At 42.2% G+C, this 21,322-nt stretch overlaps 4 protein-coding genes across 6 annotated transcripts; 2 read left to right on the forward strand and 2 right to left on the reverse strand.

Annotated features, from left to right (window-relative positions):
* The first annotated feature begins 1,305 nt into the window (after window positions 1–1,305).
* Window positions 1,306–5,967, forward strand: LOC123474499 (meiosis-specific nuclear structural protein 1-like). The gene is made up of 5 exons (XM_045176714.1): window positions 1,306–1,896; window positions 3,849–3,955; window positions 4,038–4,281; window positions 5,313–5,516; window positions 5,588–5,967. Exons 1-5 carry the CDS (start codon window positions 1,306–1,308, stop codon window positions 5,948–5,950), a joined length of 1,509 nt encoding a protein of 502 aa, XP_045032649.1. The 3' UTR covers window positions 5,951–5,967.
* A 458-nt stretch (window positions 5,968–6,425) lies between these two features.
* On the reverse strand, window positions 6,426–12,276 carry LOC116935392. Of its 3 annotated transcripts, XM_045176501.1 has the most exons (15): window positions 11,910–12,276; window positions 11,668–11,732; window positions 11,120–11,465; window positions 10,549–11,021; window positions 10,375–10,488; window positions 10,080–10,293; window positions 9,520–10,010; window positions 9,293–9,424; window positions 9,004–9,224; window positions 8,674–8,829; window positions 7,999–8,268; window positions 7,751–7,908; window positions 7,039–7,198; window positions 6,779–6,901; window positions 6,426–6,663 (listed from the first exon to the last, which is right to left on the reverse strand). In XM_045176501.1, exons 1-15 carry the CDS (start codon window positions 11,918–11,920, stop codon window positions 6,505–6,507), a joined length of 3,093 nt encoding a protein of 1,030 aa, XP_045032436.1. In that variant the 5' UTR covers window positions 11,921–12,276; the 3' UTR covers window positions 6,426–6,504. The 3 variants fall into 3 exon arrangements, with proteins under 3 accessions (XP_045032436.1, XP_045032437.1, XP_045032438.1); XM_045176502.1 differs by lacking the exon at window positions 11,668–11,732 and having other exon boundaries at window positions 11,910–12,239; XM_045176503.1 differs by lacking the exons at window positions 11,668–11,732; window positions 11,910–12,276 and having other exon boundaries at window positions 10,549–10,890; window positions 10,968–11,021; window positions 11,120–11,195.
* An 823-nt stretch (window positions 12,277–13,099) lies between these two features.
* Window positions 13,100–15,089, reverse strand: LOC123474500. The gene is made up of 6 exons (XM_045176715.1): window positions 14,815–15,089; window positions 14,427–14,751; window positions 14,231–14,360; window positions 14,098–14,174; window positions 13,706–14,014; window positions 13,100–13,642 (listed from the first exon to the last, which is right to left on the reverse strand). The coding sequence occupies exons 1-6, from the start codon at window positions 15,087–15,089 to the stop codon at window positions 13,208–13,210; spliced, it is 1,551 nt and encodes a 516-aa protein (XP_045032650.1). The 3' UTR covers window positions 13,100–13,207.
* Window positions 15,090–16,192: 1,103 nt separating this feature from the next.
* Window positions 16,193–16,570, forward strand: LOC123466535 (protein PALS2-like). Its single transcript, XM_045176716.1, has 2 exons — window positions 16,193–16,414; window positions 16,472–16,570. The coding sequence occupies exons 1-2, from the start codon at window positions 16,193–16,195 to the stop codon at window positions 16,568–16,570; spliced, it is 321 nt and encodes a 106-aa protein (XP_045032651.1).
* Window positions 16,571–21,322: the final 4,752 nt, after the last annotated feature.

Here is a 21,322-nt window from a genome sequence, read left to right on the forward strand (position 1 = left end):
TAACGGTACGAGTCGGTGGAAGAGGATGTAGACACGAGAAACGTTGGGTATGCCTGTTTACGTGCCTAACAACTAGAGCCGTTCACCTAGAAGTCTCCGACGGCCTCAGTCTCGAAGAATTCATGCTATGTTTCACTCGGTTCGTGAGTTTACGTGGAAAGCCGAACGTTGTTTACAGTGACAACGGAACAAATCTCGTAGCTGGGGAACAAGAACTCCGACAAGCTCTAACGGAGTTAGTCAAACAACACCAGGAGTTGCAGTCGAAGATGGCATGCCAACAAATAGAGTGGCATTTCTCTCCTCCTCACGGACCCCATTTCGGTGGAGTTTGGGAAAGGCTCGTGCAATCGTGCAAGCGAGCCATGAAGGTCAGCGTCGGGAATCGTTTAGTCACCGATCGGGTCCTAAGAACGGTGATCGCAGAAGTAGCAGCCCTTTTGAACGCTCGGCCACTAACCCACCTCAGCATGGATCCAGAAGATCCCGACCCGTTAACGCCGAATCACTTACTTCATGGAGGAGCCCGTCCCTACGTGCCGCTAAAGTTGGGAGATTCTGAGAACATGGACGTCACATCAAAACAATTCCTCCAAAGCCAGGCCATCATACAACATTTTTGGAACAGATGGCTTCATGAATACGTTCCACACCTGACGGAAAGGAGAAAATGGTCGGAAAATCGGCCAAACGTTACCGTCGGAGACCTAGTACTCGTCATTGAGCCGAATACTCTACGTGGACAGTGGCCGTTGGGAAAAGTGATAGAAGTTCTCCCCAGTGACTCTGATAACGTTGTACGAGTGGTAAAAGTGCAAATCAGCAACCACAAAAACCCCTGTATTCGTCCAGTGACTAAGCTCTGTGTTATGGCTACGGCCAAAGAGCAGGACGTTTACGTAGAAAATGAAAAAATGGGGTCACCTGAGTAAAAATCGAGATCGTTAGGTCAAAATGTAATGTAAATAGTCAATTCTTGTAAGAAAGTAAAAAAAAAGTGGTATGAATTGTAAAATTGTAGAATGTCAAATGTCAAAATGTAAAATGTAAAACTGGTTTATAGTCCTATGTAACAATGTAAAAAGTGGGAACCCCAAAACCGCATTGTAAAATTTCCGACGGCAACGCCACCTATACTTAGTTCAAAGGGCAAAGGCAAAATTAGGTCGCCTACTGTTTAACCCTTGACCGCTTAGGGAAACTGTTTAGTCCCTTACGAACAGCAGGCGACAGTTTACCCCTTGACTTGGTGTGTGCTACTTCATCATTGTGTGTGCTAATCATCTCTCGCCGTCAACGTTCACTATGGCCCAAAATCCAGCCGAATCCGCCGCATCCACCAAAAACAAATTGAAGGAGTCCCGTGAAAAGGAAGAAGAGTGCGTGCGGAATTTAAAGGAAAACCAACTTCAGTTGGTTCAAGCCCGAAAGGAAGCTGTGGACGTCATTTACGCCCATCAGCGCGTGGTGCTTCGCCTGAACGAAGAAATCGCTCGGGGAGCTGAGGATCTCGTCAACGTCCAGGTCCACTACCGAGCTGAGAGGGAGAAAATGGTGAGTGGATTTGTTGGAGACCTGCTGCGCAAGATTCGGGAAAAGGATGTAACCGAAAACGTCCACGTAACGGTTCCAATTCCCGACGCCCCGAAGTACGTTGTTCCCCGTCACACCCCGACCATCCGCTGTTTCTTGCCCGAGCATTTGGAGAAGCCGGGATCTTACCGCTGCACGTTGAAGATTGCGGAATGTGAGGAGTTTATGACTCCCACCAATCAAGATCGCCTGGAGCTTCTTTTCACGCAGCATCGCTGCTTCGGGTGTTTTTTGCCCGCCTCTGTTGCTGGCCATAACACCCTGGCCGATTGCCCGCATCCTCGGTGCTGCAACCTCTGCAAGGTGGGAGACCATCACCAGATCCTCTGTGGCCCTCGGAGCTCCTACAAGAGGCTCCTGCCGAAAGAAAATTGAACGTCGACGTGGCGTTTCTTGGGGGTAGTAATTTTGTCTTCCTGAAAACTGTGTTGTTTTTTTTGTTTGTTTTTGTTCCCTTTTTTCTGTTACCAGAAATGGCAGATACTGTGTTTTTTTTTGTTTCCTTTAACGTTGTTTGTACCTGTGGACAGGTGGGCCCGCTGTCACCTACGGTGCTGCCCTCACGGGCAGGATTGTAGGTGGCAAGGGCCCTTTAAATTTATGTTAACGTTAAGAAGCCCTTGCCCCCTTTTTATTTTTTAGTGTAAAATCCAGTATCGAAGTAAAAGGTACCCCTAGTCTCTCTCTCTCTCTACCACGTCGGTAAAATTGTCTCCCCCACCACATCTACACAGAAATAAAGTGTTCTATACCTCAAGTCATATTTCATTGTCATTATTTTTTCATCCTCCTCATCTCATCTCTGCTACGACGTTACATGCACGTTAACGTACGTAACATTATGGCTAAAACAATGATTTTCTTAATAGTTTTTTCTCACCTCCGCTGACCAAATCATTAATTTCTTATTGCCCCCGGCAACAAGAAATCGACCTTCCGATGAAAAGGCGACCGTTTCTATGTCTGTATCTTCGAAAAGAGGTCGCGGCTGTTGTCCGTTTTCCAGAGGATTCCAAATAAAAACGCCTTTGCCTCTCGATGCACTAAATGACAAAAAGAAACCCATCAGAGAGTACCGGAACTGAAAACAAAAACATCGGACATGGATTTTACACCAATTCACAAAGCGTTTTTTTTTTTTTTTTAATTAAAAAATGCCTATCCCCTCGTCTTCTCGACATCTCTATATAGTTCTCAATTGATTCGTCCATAATTATCTCTTATAGTACATCTTAAAGACATCTTTATATTGTCCTTAATTTCTTTGTCCATAAGTATTCCTTACAGGACATCTTAAGGACATCTTTATATTGTCCTTAATTGCTTTCTCCATACGTGTCCCTTATAGGACATCTTAAAGACATCTCTATATAGTCCTAAATTGCTTTGTCCATAACTATCCCTTAGAGGACATCTTGAAGGCATCTCTATATATAGTCCTAAATTGCTTTGTCCATAAGTATCCCATACAGGACATCTTAAAGACATCTTCATATAGTCATAAATTGCTTTGGCCATAAGTATCCCTTATAGGACATCTTAAAGACATCTCTATACAGTCCTAAATTGCTTTGTCCATAACTATCCCTTAGAGGACATCTTAAAGGCATCTCTATATAGTCCTAAATTGCTTTGTCCATAAGTATCCCTTACAGGGCATCTTAAAGACATCTTCATAAAGTCATAATTTGCTTTGTCCATAAGTGTCCCAATAGTAGGCCTGACGGGACATCTTAAAGACATCTTTTTTTTTGTCAGTCATGTCCCTGTCCCAAAGTATCCCCGACAAGACATCCAAAAGACATCTTTTTTTGGTCTGGCATGCCCTTGTCCTAAAGTATTCCCGGCAGGACATCTTAAAGACATCCTTTTCTAGTCTTTTTTTGTCTTTCCCCAATAGTAGGCCTGACGGGACATCTTAAAGACATCTTTTTTTTTTCAGTCATGTCCCTGTCCCAAAGTATCCCCGACAAGACATCCAAAAGATATCTTTTTTTGGTCTGGCATGCCCTTGTCCTAAAGTATCCCCGGCAGGACGTCTTTAAGCCATCCATTTTTAGTCTTCTTTTGTCTTGTCCCAAAAATAGGCCTGACGGGACATCTTAAAGCCATCTTTTTTTTGTCAGGCATGTCCTTGTACCAAAATATCCCTAACAAGACATCCTAAGGACATCTTTTTTTAGTCCGGGATGTCTTTTGGACTACCGGAAATCCTTGGGATGTCTTGAAGATTACCCGTTGCTATGTGGGTATAGATACGAGAAACCGTCAGAGAATACAGGAACAAACAGCAAACAACAGACAACATCCTCGCACAAACTCCTTTTCAATTCCGGACATTTTTCTTCCTTGAGTTGCTTAAGTGAGAGAAATCCTTGCAACAGTAGGAGAAATCTACTGTTTTTAAAAGGAGTTGTCTTAAAGCGAAACATTTTAAATTCCAGGGAACGAGAAGATCGAGAGCGAAAGAAGCGTCGCCTAGCAGAAGAATTAGATCATTGTATCAGATTGCAGAATCAATGGAAAGCCATCCAGAAGTTTATTGAAATGGAGGAAGATAGATTAATTGAAGAATGCCAACTCCAACGACGTCGCTTGAGTCAAATGCAGCAGCAAGAAAGGAAAGAGAAAGCCGAGAAACTTGCTTCCATCCGCCATCGGCTTCAAAAGGCTTTAGAAGTCGAGGAGGTAGAGGAGAGTGGGGGCAATTGAGACACAGGGCAATTGAAACAAAAATTGTTTCTCTCGCCGTATAAGAGAAATTTTCTTGAAAAAATTAGGGTTAATAGAATGAGGGGGTTTACAAGTTTAGAAAAATTTACGAGTTTTTTTATTCAAAACTTTTTAAGATATCTCGAAAAAACTGTTTTTTGTTCTCCGTCTGTTAAATTTGCGTTTTCAATTTTTTTGTTTTAACCCCTAAAACGCTACATTTTAGTAATAAAATTAGTTTCAGATGATTTGCAATTCATTTTTCTACAATTTAATGTCATTTAATTTTTCCCTGCACTCTTAAATAATTTTAAATAATTAAATGTAACGATGACCCTATTGCAGGGCAATTGAAACACTTTGTTTATATTCCCTGTCTGCGAGTGGTTGCAGTTTTTTTGCAAGTATTTGACGTAATTCATTTAAACAAATGTAAATCATCATGTTAACACAACTATAATACTTGTATTCGCTGTTTGGGATTTATTTAAAAAAGCATGTTGCTTAATGGTTTTTTTTTAAATTTAATTATTTTAATATTTTAAACTAAATTACGATCTACTTTAAGCATATTTTAAAAATCTGTAAGTCGCATTGTACCTAATGGTAAAATTTGATCACACTAGCAGTTGTGGCTGCTGAGATATCGTGATTTTCATTTTATGTGGGTATGAAGAAGCTTCCTTATGGGAAAACCCACGTTGCAATTGCGTCGACACACCGTTTCAATTGCCCTGCTACCATGGCAATTGAAACACTCGAAGCGACCTCAGTTTTTTACAATTTACTACTATTATAATAAATCTTTTCTCATAAAAAAAATATCGTTTAGTAGCTGAGATAATAGGCTACAATTCTATATAATTTTTATATTAAACTTTTTAGTTTTTTTTTCAAGAAATACAAAAAACCAAAAAGTGTATCAATTGCCCCCACTCTCCCCTACATCATAAACACGTGAGAAATGACATTTTTCAAATTTTTTTTCTTCAATCAAATAAACATAGCGCCGGCGTCGTGAAAGAGAAGAGTTATGGATCGAATACGGTTGTGAAGAGAAGGAAGAACTGGAGAAGAAAAAAGCTGAAGAATTAGAGAAGATGACTCGAGCCCAACGAATCAAATGGAATGAAGATATGGCTGAACAATTGCGCCAGCTCGAGCTTAAGAAGAAAGCGCAGAAAGAAGAAGAACTTAACGAACCTTTATGGGTAAACATACTGACGATTTTCTAATTTCTAGCAAACATGGGATTGATATACTTTTCGAATTTTCTTGATAGATGCTGGAGCAAGGTGCGTTGGAGGAAAAGGCTGAACGAGAGGCCGCTGAACGAAGACACAAGGATCTCACGCAATTGCAGAAAGAACAGGCGGCCTTACTCGCAGAGCGACGCCAGCTGAAGAAATTGGAATTGGCCGAGAAGGAGGAAGAACGACGCATGGAAAAATTGCGTCAACAGGCCGAGGACGAAGCGATCGCAGAGGAAAGAAGAAGAATCTTGGAGCAACACGCTCCGCTTTTGATTGGTTTCTTGCCACCTGGTCTGTTCCGGAACATGGCAGAAATGAGTTCCCTACCCGAAAACATCCAGGCCCAGTTCCGCCGGCACGTCCAGATTCAAGACGATCCAGATTTATGGTAAAATGGCGATTATTCTGCTTTACATTCCAGAAAATACCAATGGCTGTGTGACAGTTTATACATAAAGAAGTGAAAATTATTTTTTTCAGTCTGTCTGCTTTTGCCCTTGGTGAGAGAAAATGGTTTTTTATGGAACAAATTGGCAGGGTTTGCTGATTCGACAAGGTTTTTTTTTTTCCTTTTTTTACGTTATTAAACAATTTCAATGTGACATAACATCTAGAAGGCAAGAAAAGAAAAAGCATCTCGTAGGTCGTAGAAAATACGAAAAAAACTGCAATTTGCTGATGGAGATCGAACACGTAAGTTACCACCAATCGCAATACTTGTGAAATTTTCCTTGTCTTGCAATCGGTGAGATTCTTTCACCTCTAAATGAAAATCAAATCAAATCTAGACGTACGATGCAGTGAAAACAATCAGAATGCAAAAATCCAACACGTAGTTTGAAGGGCCCCAGTACATTTGGATAAAAATATCATTGAAGCATGTTTTATTTCGAAAATATTAAATGGTTGTCTTTTGCAGGACATCTTGTTTTTCACTAGTTTCTATTTAGAGGAATGACCCCTTTAGGCGTTTTGGAGGACTAACGTCTTCGCTATTGGCGTCCACGTCTTCATCGTCGTCCTCGTCATCGGTTTTTGTTGATATTTCAATGGTCGAATCAGAAATGTTACTTTCTTCGAATGCGAATTCAAATAAGCTGCTGGTCTACATTGAAAGAAAATGGTTCGCACGAGCATAAATTGTGTGACATGGTAAAATAGTAAAATAATCGTCAGGTTGAATTATTTGAAATCCGTGGATCTAAGCAGATATCACTTACCCCTTCGATATAATCGACTATAAGTTTATTCTCGTAAAGGTTTGAAGATTTTGAGGTGAAAAATGATCTATTCCTTGGTTCATATTCCATATACCTGTTGATTTTGTATATTTGTACCCAGTCCTGAAAAGCATAAAGTGGAAGAGAAAATAAAATTTTGTTTAAAGTTAAAAGAATTTTTTTAACTTTAAGCGTGAAGCATTATTTGATTATGTTAACTCATGGCTAAAACAATGATTTTCTTAATAGTTTTTTCTCACCTCCGTTGACCAAATCATTAATGTCCCATGGCTTACGGCTGCAAGAAATCGACCGTCTGATGAAAAGGCGAGCGTTTCTATGTCTGTATCATCGGAAAGACATCGCGTCTGTTGTTCGCTTTCCAGAGGATTCCAAATAAAAATGCCTTTCATCGAAACACTAAATGACAAAAAGAAACCCATCAGAGGATACCGGAACTGAAAACAAAAACATCGGACATGGATTTTACACCAATTCACAAAGCATTTTTTTTTTTCTTTTATTAAAAAATGCCTATCCCCTCGTACGTACTCCTTTTTAATTGCGGACATTTCCCCTCCTTGAGCTGCTTCTTTTTCTTTGTTGATATTTAACTTTGGCAGATGGTAGACCAGCTGGAAAGTCTGTCAGGTTCCTTTACAGGACTAACAGGGAAACGCATTGGATTCGCCAATTCATTCGTTAGACTTTTTCCTTTCGTTTATTTTCCTGTATGCCTTTCGCTTGGCATCCGCTGTCGAATGACACTGCGTTCGTTAAACTTCAAGTTGCATTTACTAATTTCAGAAAAAAATGTGTTCAAATCCCCGCCCCTGTGGCTAATAGTTTTTAATTCAGTCGCAACGATTCATCGGGTGATTCGCGTTGAAAAGAATAGACACGCTCTTTAAAAAAGCCTTCAGTCAAACAAACAATTTGGTAGAACTAGAATTTAAGTTTTAAAGGACTTACTAAGCAAAAGCGAAGTTTTTGGCTGATTTCCTTGCCATTTCGATTCCGCCCTTTTCTTCCCCATTTCCTGTGCACAAGCGCCAAGCAAATTTTTTCCAGCCGTCCTGTAGAAGAAACTTCAGGCTATAAATTGGCCTGTCGTGGTGTGTAGACCAAATCTACCAAGAAGAAAAAAGAAAAATCGAATAGAAAAACCAAATTCAATTTCCTCAATTTCATTCCATTACGTCAATAAACAAATTATTTACATTGATCTCCTGATCACCACCACTGGCCAAATATTGGGTCCTTTCATTCCACTCCAGATGACGACAACTCATTCCATGTGTGAATTCTTTCACGAGTCGAGTTGTTGTCAAATTGTTTTCCTCCATTTCAAAAATTTCGATCTTTCCACCAGAAGAAGAGACGGCGATTCGATTTTCAGAGATCCACTTCACAGTCATAACGCCTTCAATGTCAATTGTGGTGATCACGTCGACATTGGATGAATCACATACGAAAACTTTACTATTGTACTGGATGAAGAATGGTGAAGAAAAAGAAAATAAATTGGCCAAACGTAAAAATAAATTGACGAATTATGGGCATTAAAAGGCGCAGTTTTGACTTTGCTGAACTGACATCTCCGCACGTTCACTTTATGTAAATGGAGAATTCAATTTTGAATTTGAGGAATGAATCGTTAATTTAAAACATCAGATCTAAATGCTTTGACTGTAACAGTTTCTTTTTGACGTAATCAGAATAGCGACGATGTTAATTAAAATATCCAATAAACTTCAACTCTTTTTGAATGGCGTCTTCAAGTAAATTTTAAGCATTTCGCAAAAAATAAATAAATAAAGTAAAGGACAGATAACTGACATGAAGATGAACCCAAGTTTGTTGATGGGCCAATCAAAATTGACATTGTAACTTACCCAAAGAAAAATAGCAAATAAGTTGGGCCTGGTTGGATTCCAATTTATTTCAGTAAAAATTCCCGCTTTCTTTTGAAAGAGGATTTTGCACTCTGGGTAACTCCATACGACGACAGTACCTTCATTAAATCCAGCAGCTAGTCGTGTCCCGTTAATCTAATTCAAGATTTCACGTTATATTTTCTCTTAGTTGTACGGATAAATTATTTCTGTCTGTCCGTGATTTCGTTATACATTTATCCGTAACAACCCGATCAAATACAGATGTTTTTAGGGGACTATGTTTCCGTACGAAATCAGGGATAAAAAGTCAGTCCATTATTGACTTACATTCCACTCAAGTGACAGAACTCTCTTTCCACCGAAGTTTAAAGGTAGACATGTGCCTTTCTGTCTCCAATTGGAAAACGGAATAGCCAAATTTTCGGCAGTGTAAAATATTAACTTTTTCTCATTGGCACATGCAAGAATCGGCTCAGTGGGGTGGGAACGGATTCTGTAATCCCTATCAAACGACACATCAGCGAGGTTCAATTGACATTTGATTTTGTCTAAAAAAAAGGAAATAAAAGAATCGTTATAATCAATTCATTTTCAAATGAAACGATTGAGTTTTTACCCATCCCGTACAATACAGCGGCTAGTTGTTTTATGACCTCAGGCAATCCGATTCTTTCTTTTTCTTCAAATTGAATCATATCCTCAATCAAACGAGCAAGGATTCTTCCGTTTACGTCGTCTGCCGCCAAATCTTTTTCAAACATTTTAATTAAGTACATTTTAGAAAAAGAGTGAAATCTTTGCTGCATTAAATGACGTAAAGAAATAACTAGTGGAATGGCTTACGTTTCTTGTAACTGTCGAGTTCCTCCGGGTTGTTTTTCGAAATATTGGCAGGGGCAGAGACTTGATTTTTCCCAAATGGATGTGTGCCACGCGTCAGGAAATAGAAAAATACACATCCGGATGAAAACGTGTCACTTTTGATTGTTCCATCTGGCAGATCGACTGGCATGTTTTCATTGTCAGTTAAAATTTTAAGTCTCTCAGGTGCCATCCAGAGAAGAGTTCCTCTGATTTTACTCTGCGAAAAAATATCGTCCCGAGTTTTCTTAACAAACGACAAACCAGAGACTTTCATCTGAACGGGCGTCGTCATTGAAATGAGGATGTTTTCCGGTTTAATATCGCGATGCACAAAACCTCTCGAGTGGATGTAATGCAATCCATTGGCGATTTGATAAAGGACCAATTCGTCTGGTGGCAATTCCGGTCCGCTGTATTTCTTTTGGCAATAATCTGCCAATGTCCCGCCACACAATTCCAAAACCTGATGCCTGTCCAGAGGTTTCAACAAATTGTTTAATTCAAATAAATTTGGAAATGAAATTAGATGGACAGTTTACGTGAATCTATTGTTGGCCGAATCAGCGACGTCCAAGAGTTTCACTACGTTGACGTGATTCAATTCTATGTGCGTATTCATTTCTCTTTGAATAATTTCTTTTTCAGCTGTTGTCGTCGTCATTGTTTTGACTGCAACGGGATCGCCGTTAAATTTCCCCTCGAACACTTGTCCAAAAGTTACACTACCAAGTAGTTTGCTGGTGTTGACTTGGACTGCAAATTTAATCAAAAAATTAATTACATTTTAGAAAATGATTACTTAGACTATACACGAAACGGAAATTCTTGACTTGCGTGAAAGGGCTTCTTTAAATTTCTCATTTGCTATGTGCAACCAACTGAATCCTTTTCCTGGGGGAATAATCATATTTTTGATGGGCTCGTACGCAAAATGATTTTTACCCAAATCTCAATGAACAAAAAAAGACAATTTAGAATCGTAAATACGGCGAATGTATGCAAACTTACTTTCTAAATTGACTGGATTCTTTTCCTTGAGGTTTATCAAGATTGACTCAAAGTCATTACCAAAAAGGTGTTCGCCACGCTTTAGATAATAAAACAAAATGCATCCAGCTGCAATGACATCTTCGGTGGGGTCTTCGATGCCTTCCAGGGAGTCTGTTTCCTCTGACTGTGTCCAATACTTTCTCAGGCAGAGTTTCACTTTAGAGGAAATGTCTTCTATTTCAGACAGCTGTTTGCTATAACTGAATTTGCTCAATCCAAAATCTGAAATTTTCATGCGCACAGGACGGGACTGGGCAGCAATTACGACGTTTAATGGATTCAAATCGCCATGTACAAATCCTTGGCCATGCAGAAAGAAGATTCCGTTGGTAATTTGATAAAGAACTTGTGATTCATTTGGCATGCCTCCATCGTACTTGCCATTGCAATATTCGTATAAAGTGGCCCTGTACGGTTCCAGAGCAAAATACCTGGACCACAAATAAAAAATGAGATTGTCTTTATTTTATACTGCTCATTCCTTAGCCATTAATGTGAATATAAATAAATAAATAAATAAAATAAAAACCTCCATCCATTGGCCACGTCCTCCTCATAACCGTAAACCCGTAGGATATTGTTGTGATAGAAGATAATGAGCTTCTCGGCCACATCTTTCCACCCATCAAGGCAGTCTTCATTTTTAATTCTTCTTATTTTGGCTTCTTTTTGTTCTACTTCGATCATTTTCCATTCTTCCAGCGGGTCACGGGGTTTACTAGGATATCCCATGCGCCTCCAATATCCGCCATACATCCCGTCAACGTATGGATTTAAACGCTGATTGTTGCAAACCAATTTCTTCCCATTAAATAACAAATGCTGTTCTGATTTCAGCTGTTCAGCCTCTGCCATCTTCTTACAACTTGTAGATACTACAAAAAAAAACAAAAAAGTTGATAAATGTCACTTGTATTGTAATTACGAACCCTTATGTCATTAAGGGGGAATGGAGGAGGAGCTGCTCAGGGAAAATTTTGTGCCGATTCTTCCTCGTGCAGCAGCCAGTATGGGCACACAATTTACGACAGGGCTTTATGTGAGCCGCGCCTCCTCCTTTACTCCTTCATGACTCACTCTTCATCCATTGCTGCTCTCCTCGCAACTGCTGGCTAAGTACATGGTTTTTACTGACGTAACGCCTAACGCCACACGTCAGGGAATCCAAGGGCCTTAGTTAATGGAACTTCCTCTAAAAGTATCTTTGCTATTTCGAGATAGGCAACAGCCGTATCGTCCATCCCCAATTTAAGAATCGATCGAACTGCCCATATCAATGCCAAATAGCAAAGCAGGAGCAAGTCAACGAAGAATCTTACCTTGCAAGCATGCAGCCAATGCCTCTGGCGTATTTGTAACTTCAATTACTTCCGTCTTTTCAACTTCGTTGAGATTTGATTTGATCTGACCAAGACACAATTAGTCTTCCAATACGTCCAAACTCCAAACTACGACTATCCTACGCAATTACACGGGAGAGTGGAACCGTTTACACGAGAAAGAAGATCTGGTATTGAAGAAAGAGTAATATCCTGGTTTTGCTAGCCGTGCACAAACATGAAGTGAAACGACCACCGCCCCGTTTCCCGGATATTTTTGGGCGGTTGGCAATCTATTTCGCACGAAATGCACATGTAAACATTCTGCGTTGCCAGTTTGATTTAGGTAAAAAATTCGCTTTGTAGTATACGCAAATTTATATCATAATTACGTAATAACTAAGCCAGAGTAATAGATTAGGCTACAATTACAATATAATCTATCTAATTCTAATCTATGACTCTGACTAAGCAATCTAAAAGACCTAGGACTCTGCCCCGGTGCAAATATGGGTTGACCTTGATGAGCTTAATAACGAAAAGTGCTGGCATGATGCTGGAAAAAAAGTGAAAAATAATACATTTTCTGTGTCACTGTTCCAGCACGTTCCGTTGTTAGCTGGCCAGTCAACCCATATTTGCACCGGGCACCGGGGCCGAGCGCTAAGTGAACATCTTTTACGGTGCGACCGGTGCGACGGTGCTGCCAGAGTAATAGAATACTCTATTAGAATACTTCTATCAGAGAATAGTATTCTATTACTCTGGTGCTGCGGAGTAGACCACGACCACAGCAGAATTCTTGAAGTCTGGCAATGTCGAAATCTGCCATGATGTTTGGATGACGTTTTTTTTCGCTGTTCCCCCTCACTTTTCCACAGAGAACTATTTGACTGAATTTTCCCCTGCACAATAAACAACGTGTATATTAGTATTGTAACCTACTCCATTTACTTATCCTGTTGTAGAGATTCGATTAACGACGCAGCCAACATCTCAACAGTTAACGATGCCAACAAACAGAGAAAATGTATCAATAAAAGTGAAAATTTACTTGGAAACCCACAGAGAGTTCGTATCATACAAAAGCTTATTTTTCCGGTGCTTAATCACATGAATTTTTCTCAATAAATCCTTGTAGGTACCTCCTAAACCATTTTAATTTGTCACATCCATAGTTCTTTGTCGCTTTTTGTTTTTGGTTTATGGACATCCATCACATTACATATTTTCAACACATTTTACTCACAATCATCTGTTTTTCAATTTTCAAGATTTACCTTCCCATTAAAAACATTTCAGGATCGAGTTGAACTCTTTGAACGTTGCCGGTTGCGGCTACTCGTTTGCGGTCTCATTTCGCCCGGTATAATTTTCGGTGTGCTGGACGGCGGTGGAGGGATGTTGCCTCCTACCGTATTGTTCCAGTAAGAGACTTGAATCCTGGGCACGTTGAAAGAAGTCGGCGGATGATGCGATTGCGAACGACCTTGTGAACGATGTCGATCAAACAGTTCGGCAACAAAACCAGCAGCTCCGCCCGAGTTATTTGTAGGCAAGACGGGCATGGAAGATCTTCGAGACGGATCGCCGGGCAATAAAACACTGGCGCCCATGACTCCACTGCCCGTCAATTGAGACGCAATGCTAAACGTCGATCCTTTACTGTTTCCATTTTGATCCGATCCTCCACCGCTTACAATTCGAATGGCTTTTTTCAGCGTATTTTTAACCTGTGGAAAGTGCATTCGTTTGAAAATCAAATGCAAATTCTCTTTTCAATTTAAACGAATTACCCAAGAGTCTTTGGTTTTGCCCGATGGGAGGAGGACGAGCGATGAGCGTTTAGAGAATTGCTGGAGGCTTGGCTCAGAAGAGGCTACAACTCCACCGTGATGAAACGTTTTCAATCCCAGTCCGGGATTCAGTTGCATCTTTTCCATGTACTTGTCGATAATTTCAGCGCATTTAGTACGGCCCGTCAGACGGGCCCATTCCACCGAACATAATCCCCGGCCGAAATCTCTCAGGACGGGCGAAGCTCCGGCCAATAGAAGCAGCCGAGTGCATCGAACTCGGCCTTGCAAAGCAGCTTTCATTAAAGCCTTTATAAAACAAATGAAAATGAATTCAATTTACATCTGACATCACAACGTTTGGAAAACAAACGAGGTATAGAATTTGTTACAGTAAGGCCGGCGTTGTTACGTATGTCGATGGATAAATTTGGACACAATGTCAGTAGACTAACGACATCTGCGTGACCTGTTATGCAATCGCTTTTAGATTTCAGTGATTCATTTCATCATTAGTGAGTATATCTGCTTGTGAGGCCAGGTGAAGGGCAGTGTTACCCTCGTTATCAGCCAAATTGACTTCAAGGCCAGGTAATTTGATTAAAAGACGGGCGATGGCCACATTTCCTGTCATTGCCGCATGCAACAAACCTGACTGATAAACAGCAAAGAATAAAACACTGACGTTCAACTATGTGAAACCACGAATTTAATGATTTACTTTTCCCGTTTGATCTGTGGCATTTAAATTTCTGGCTGAAACTTTGTCGTGGTGGAGGCTGAGGTATCGGGACAAGGCGCCAGCGTCACCATCTTGGCACAACTTCAAAACGCTGTGATCGACGAGCGACACGACGAACTGATTGAAAATCGCTGCTGGATGGCTGAACTGGATTATTGGTGGGCTGCTGGCGGCCGAACTCATCACCGCCTCCGACGGACTTTGACTTGGCGAGTTCAATACGGAAGTTAAAAGGCTGGACGAGTCAATGGCCTTTGCCGATGGCTGGACAACAATGTCCGATGGAAATACCAAAGTTCCGTGTCTTGTTGCATGTAAATTAAAGTTCACTTCTATTCGGCAATTGAATTAGATTATTAGGAAATACCGATAATGAAGGGTGTCGTAATGTTGATTGGATTTTTTGGGTCCGGTGATGGAGAGGACGGGCGTTACGGGAATTTTGCGACGGACGCCATTTGGTGATTCGAAGGTGAAACTCTTGGATAATAAAATCGGTTCGACGTCTGCGGGAGTCGTTACGTGGACAGAATTCGATTCAGTGGAAAAATTGATGCCGAGTGAAAGCCAAAGGCCATCTAGGGAGAACCGCGTCAGAGTTCGAGCACTTTTTGATTTCACGGCTGCCCTTGATCGATACATTGTAAGCGAATAATAATCAATTATAAAATGTCCTTTCAATACGCTCGTGGTTCTAATAATTTGTTTCTCCTGAAGCCGTGTAAGGAAGCCGGGCTCGATTTTCGAAGAGGAGACATTATTCATATATCGTTAGTCAGGACGATCCTTACTGGTAAAACAACCGACAGTCAACTCATTTAGCTGTCCATTAAATGGGCCACAATTTCATGTTTTAATAGGTGGCAAGCGAGGCATGAAGACGATAAACAGATGCGCGCTGGATTAATTCCTAGCCGCATGCTGCAGGAGAAGCGCATCGCTTATGAGAGGGCTCACTCGGCTAACAATAACAGCGATCAACAAGGTGAGTCTGGCTTTTTTTTGTAAATTTATTTTCGCTCTCTTTGTAGCCATTTACAAATTCTCCGAAAAATACCAATTGCATGTACATTTAGTGATTATGGCCGTCCGCCAGTTTTCATATTCGTTCCTGCCTATGATTTTTATTATCAATTAAAAAACTCTAAAGAATCCCTGTGTGGAGGAACGCTTTTGGTGTCGTATTGAATCCCAGCGACCTCTTTTATGTTTGCCATCATAACAGTTTTATTGATGTTGCCTCTTGGATCCGCCTCCCTCTTTCTGCTCCAATAGAAATCAATACCCTTTGATGTTTGGATCGAGATCGATACATTCCTTGTTTAACTAGGGATTATATTTTTCTGTTTCCTTGAATATTTTTTGTTTTTCTCGGCTGCTGATTCGTTTTCTTTGTGTGTTTTTCGGTTACTGGCTGTTTGCTCCCCCTGTTGAATTAAACAAAAAAAAATAGGTTGCAGTCCAGCACGTTCAATTGGCTCTTTCAAAAGCGAAAAGAGCAGCCCCACTCAAAAAGTCATGTACGCTCTGGCAGAGAATGAAGATTTCGATCGACAAGAAATTGTCACTTACGAAGAAGTGGCCCGTCTGATGCCCTACCCAGCTGTTCCTTGGCCGATTGTCCTCATCGGCCCGCCGGGTGTTGGACGCAACGAGGTAAAACGGCGCCTCATCGCACTTGACCCCGACAACCACCATCCCATGTAATTCCACGTGCGAAAATATTCAAAACGAACAATTAAAAAATGTTTGTCTATTTCGAAGATACTTCACGATTGCCGAAACCGGGCGAAGCGGACGGAGTCGACTATCATTTCCTCAATCGACAGCAGATTGAACGCGATATCGACGATGGCCTTTTTGTAGAATTCGGTGAATACAAGGGGAACTTGTACGGGACGGCCAATCGAAGTATCAAGGAAATTATCGAACTCGGTTACACTTACATCCTGAATCCGCATCATCAGGCGAGTCATTTCGTTTCCTAATGATGATGCTCTTCTAATTCTCTTTTTATGATGCAGGCATTGAAAACATTGAGGACTGGCGAATTCAAGCCGCACGTTCATTACGGCCACCTCTTTGACGACGTTATCGTCAATGGCGACCTGTCGACGGCGTAAACTGGACACCCAAGCCCAATGGGTTCCCGTTTCTTGGGTCGTCTGACCTCCTCGACTTCTCTCTTTCCCCCTCTCTCTCTCTCTTTCTTAATCTCTTTGATTCATTAGGCATTCCCTAAATCTAAATCTTAAAAAAAGAAAAAAGAAAAAAGACAAAGACATTCGTAACATTTTGCCAAGGAAGAATTTAAATACTCTCGGGAGTCGGGATAGGTCTGTTAGTTAATTTTATATACAAATAATTGTTAACCCTGCCATTTCCCCGTCCTTTAATTGTTTATTTTATTATTTATTCGACCCCAAAGTTTTCAGAAAGCTCTGCCATATTATCCGCCCTCCTCCAAGTTTTGATTCCGTTCAGCAGAAACTCAAGTACAAGACGTGCATAGCACTATACCTTCGTGTAAATTAAATCTAGAATTGTGAAAAAAAATTATGGTGAAAACGAGCCGCGTTCATCGGTGGCTATTGCAGGTGAGTGCGACGATCCGCTGCCGACATTGGCGTGCATGTTTGTAAATTTTTCTTTGGTTTTCTTGGAAAATGGAGCAGTGAGGCCCTGGTTAATTGCTTGACCCCCCACTGACCTTCTTTCCTTCTTGAATTGTTTATATTTTTTAATCATGACGGGTTTGGCACCGTTCGATGCGTTGGCTCACGCTGATTCCGTCAGTATGAATGTCAGCGCTAGCAACGGTACCGTTCGGGAGTTATGATTTTTTTTGCCCGTTCAGACCAATTCCCCGACTCCCACAAGTGCCTGGTTCCTCTATCCCATGGCGTCCAACCCCCATGGGATTTTTTCTATCCAAATATTTTTTCGGTCACGAATGATCACGAAACCAGTTTCATTGGATGCGGCTCGTTGAGCTCGTTCCGATGGCCAAGGTCCCGCCGTGATCGGATACACCGTTCGGCCGCAAACGATTTTTAAAGCTCGAAAAATGATGATGGGCCTCTACCTGCCAATTCTAAGAATTCGACGTCAAAAGCGCACCCGCGTTCGGAATTAATTTTCAAAAATTCATAGCGGCTGAACGGTGCGTCGGATCGCGAAAACTTTTCGACAGCTGCGATCGCGTGATTGCGCTCTATCCAGCGGTACCCGATGAGGAGCCGTGCGACCGCTCCTTACGGTAGCTGACTCGGCCGGTTTCGGCATGTCCGATTTTCACGCGGATTTTACGGTCCAGCTGCTCCTGCCCGGCTTCATATGTCATTTTCCCATTCGTAGGGCGATCCGAGTTCACGTACAAAAGTTATTCAAGGTCAAACATGGCGACAGTGCGTTAAAATTTCAGCGGAAAAAGGCCCGTTTCCCGGAATTTTATAAACGGTTCTTAGGAATTTTGCCGCCTTTTTTCCGCCGAATTTCTCCGGAACCCGGTTTTGGTCTGGCTGCAGCTTCTTTCCCTCCTCGTCCCTCCCCCTTGTCCCTCCCCCTTGCCTCCCCCTTATCTTTCCTCCTCTTTTTTTTTCCTCATGTATGGTTTTTTTTTTTTGGCGTACAAGAAGTGCATAGCACTATACCTTCGTGTAAACAAGAAGTGCATAGCACTATACCTTCGTGTAAATTAAATCTAGAATTGTGAAAAAAAATTATGGTGAAAACGAGCCGCGTTCATCGGTGGCTATTGCAGGTGCGTGCGACGATCCGCTGCCGAGAATGGCGTTTCTGTTTGTAAACTTTTCTTTCGTTTTCTTGGAAAATGGAGCAGTGAGGCGCTGGTTAATTACTTGACCCCCAGCTGACCTTCTTTCCTTCTTGTATTTTTTAGATTTTTTAATCATGACGGGTTGTGAACCGTTCGATGCGTTGGCTCACGCTGATTCCGGCAGTATGAATGTCAGCGCTAGCAACGGTACCGTTCGGGAGTTATGATTTTTCTTTTCGTTCACACCAATTCCCCGACTCCCACAAGTGCCTGGCTCGTCTATCCCCTTGCGTCCAACCCCCATGGGATTTTTTCTATCCAAATATTTTTTCGGTCACGAATGATCACGAAACCGGTATCATTGGATGCGGCTCGTCGAGCTCGTTCCGATGGTGAAGGTCCCGCCGTGATCGGATACACCGTTCGGCCGCAAACGATTTTTAAAGCTCGAAAAATGATGATATGCCTCTACCTGCCAATTCCAGGAATTCGACGTCAAAAGTGCAGCCGCGTTCGTAATTAATTTTCAAAAATTCATAGCAGCTGAACGGTGCGTCGGATCACGAAAATTTTTCGGCAGCTGCGATCGCGTGATTGCGCTCTATCCAGCGGTACCCGATGAGGAGCCGTGCGACCGCTCCTTCCGGTAGCTGACTCGGCCGGTTTCGGCATGTCCGATTTTCACGCGGATTTCACGGTCCAGCTGCTCCTGCCCGGCTTAATATGTCATTTTCCCATTCGTAGGGCGATCCGAGTTCACGTACAAAAGTTATTCACGGTCAAACATGGCGACAGTGCGCTAAAATTTCAGCGGAAAAAGGCCCGTTTCCCGGAATTTTATAAACGGTTCTTAGGAATTTTGCCGCCTTTTTTCCGCCGAATTTCTCCGGAACCCGGTTTTTGTCTGGGTGCAGCTTCTTTCCCTCCTCGTCCCTCCCCCTTGTCCCTCCCCCTTGCCTCCCCCTTATCTTTCCTCCTCTTTTTTTTTGTGCCCGTATTGTAAATTTTCGGGCATAAATCCGGTAATACCTTCGGTAATATTGAAATACTAAAGTATATCAATCTTTACACTCAGGGATTAAATCTAGAATTGTGAAAAACAAGAAGTGCATAGCACTATACCTTCGTGTAAATTAAATCTAGAATTGTGAAAAAAAATGATGGTGAAAACGAGCCGCGTTCATCGGTGGCTATTGCAGGTGCGTGCGACGATCCGCTTCCGAGATTAGCGTATATGTTTGTAAACTTTTTTTTGGTTTCCTTGGAAAATGGAGCAGTGAGGCCCTGGTGAATTGCTTGACCCCCCACTGACCTTCTTTCCTTCTTGAATTGTTTATATTTTTTAATCATGACGGGTTTGGCACCGTTCGATGCGTTGGCTCACGCTGATTCCGTCAGTATGAATGTCAGCGCTAGCAACGGTACCGTTCGGGAGTTATGATTTTTTTTGCCCGTTCACACCAATTCCCCGACTCCCACAAGTGCCTGGCAAGTCTATCCCATTGCGTCCAACCCCCATGGGATTTTGTCTATCCAAATATTTTTTCGGTCAAGAATGATCACGAAACTGGTATCATTGCATGCGGCTCGTCGAGCTCGTTCCGATGGTGAAGGCCCCGCCGTGATCGGATACACCGTTCGGCCGCAAACGATTTTTAAAGCTCGAAAAATGATGATGGGCCTCTACCTGCCAATTCTAGGAATTCGACGTCAAAAGCGCAGCCGCGTTCGGAATTAATTTTCAAAAATTCATAGCAGCTGAACGGTGCGTCGGATAGCGAAAATTTTTCGACAGGTGCGATCGCGTGATTGCGCTCTATCCAGCGGTACCCGATGAGGAGCCGTGCGACCGCTCCTTCCGGTAGCTGACTCGGCCGGTTTCGGCATGTCCGATTTTCACGCGGATTTCACGGTCCAGCTGCTCCTGCCCGGCTTAATTTGTCATTTTCCCATTCGTAGGGCGATCCGAGTTCACGCAGAAAAGTTATTCACGGTCAAACATGCCGACGAGCCGCTGAATTTTCAGCGGAAAAAGGCCCATTTCCCGGAATTTTATAAACGGTTCTTAGGAATTTTGCCGCCTTTTTTCCGCCGAATTTCTACGGAACCCGGTTTTGGTCTGGCTGCAGCTCCTTTCCCTCCTCGTCCCTTCCCCTTGTCCCTCCCCCTTTCCTCCCCCTTATCTTTCCTCCTCTTTTCTTTTTTCCTCGTGTATGCTTTTTTTTGTGCCCGTATTGTAAATTTCCGGGCATAAATTCGGTAATACCTTCGGTAATATTAAAATACTAAAGTATTTCAATATTTACACTCAGGGACAAGAAGTGCATAGCACTATACCTTCGTATAAACCAAATCTAGAATTGTGAAAAAAAAATGATGATGAAATCGAGCCGCGTTCATCGGTGGCTATTGCAGGTGCGTGCGACGATCCGCTGCCGAGATTGGCGTGTATGTTTATTAATTGTTTTTTTTTTCTTGGAAAATGGAGCAGTGAGGCGCTGGTTAATTACTTGACCCCCAGCTGACCTTCTTTCCTTCTTGTATTTTTTTATGTTGTTTAATCATGACGGGTTGGGCATCGTTCGATGCGTTAGCTCACGCTGATTCCGGCAGTATGAATGTCAGCGCTAGCAACGGTACCGTTCGGGAATTATGATTTTTTTGTCCGTTCAGACCAATTCCCCGACTCCCACAAGTGCCTGGCTCGTCTATCCCCTTGCGTCCAACCCCCATGGGATTTTTTCTATCAAAATATTTTTTCGGTCACGAATGATCACGAAACCGGTATCATTGGATGCGGCTCGTCAAGCTCGTTCCGATGGTGAAGGTCCCGCCGTGATCGGATACACCGTTCGGCCGCAAACTATTTTTAAAGCTCGAAAAATGATGATGGGCCTCTACCTGCCAATTCTAGGAATTCGACGTCAAAAGCGCAGCCGCGTTCGGAATTAATTTTCAAAAATTCATAGCGGCTGAACGGTGCGTCAGATCGCGAAAATTTTTCGACAGCGGCCATCGCGTGATTGCGCTCTATCCAGCGGTACCCGATGAGGAGCCGTGCGACTGCTCCTTCCGGTAGCTGACTCGGCCGGTTTCG

The sequence above is a fragment of the Daphnia magna genome, linkage group LG7, assembly GCF_020631705.1.
Source record: "Daphnia magna isolate NIES linkage group LG7, ASM2063170v1.1, whole genome shotgun sequence".
Lineage (NCBI taxonomy): Eukaryota > Metazoa > Arthropoda > Branchiopoda > Diplostraca > Daphniidae > Daphnia > Daphnia magna.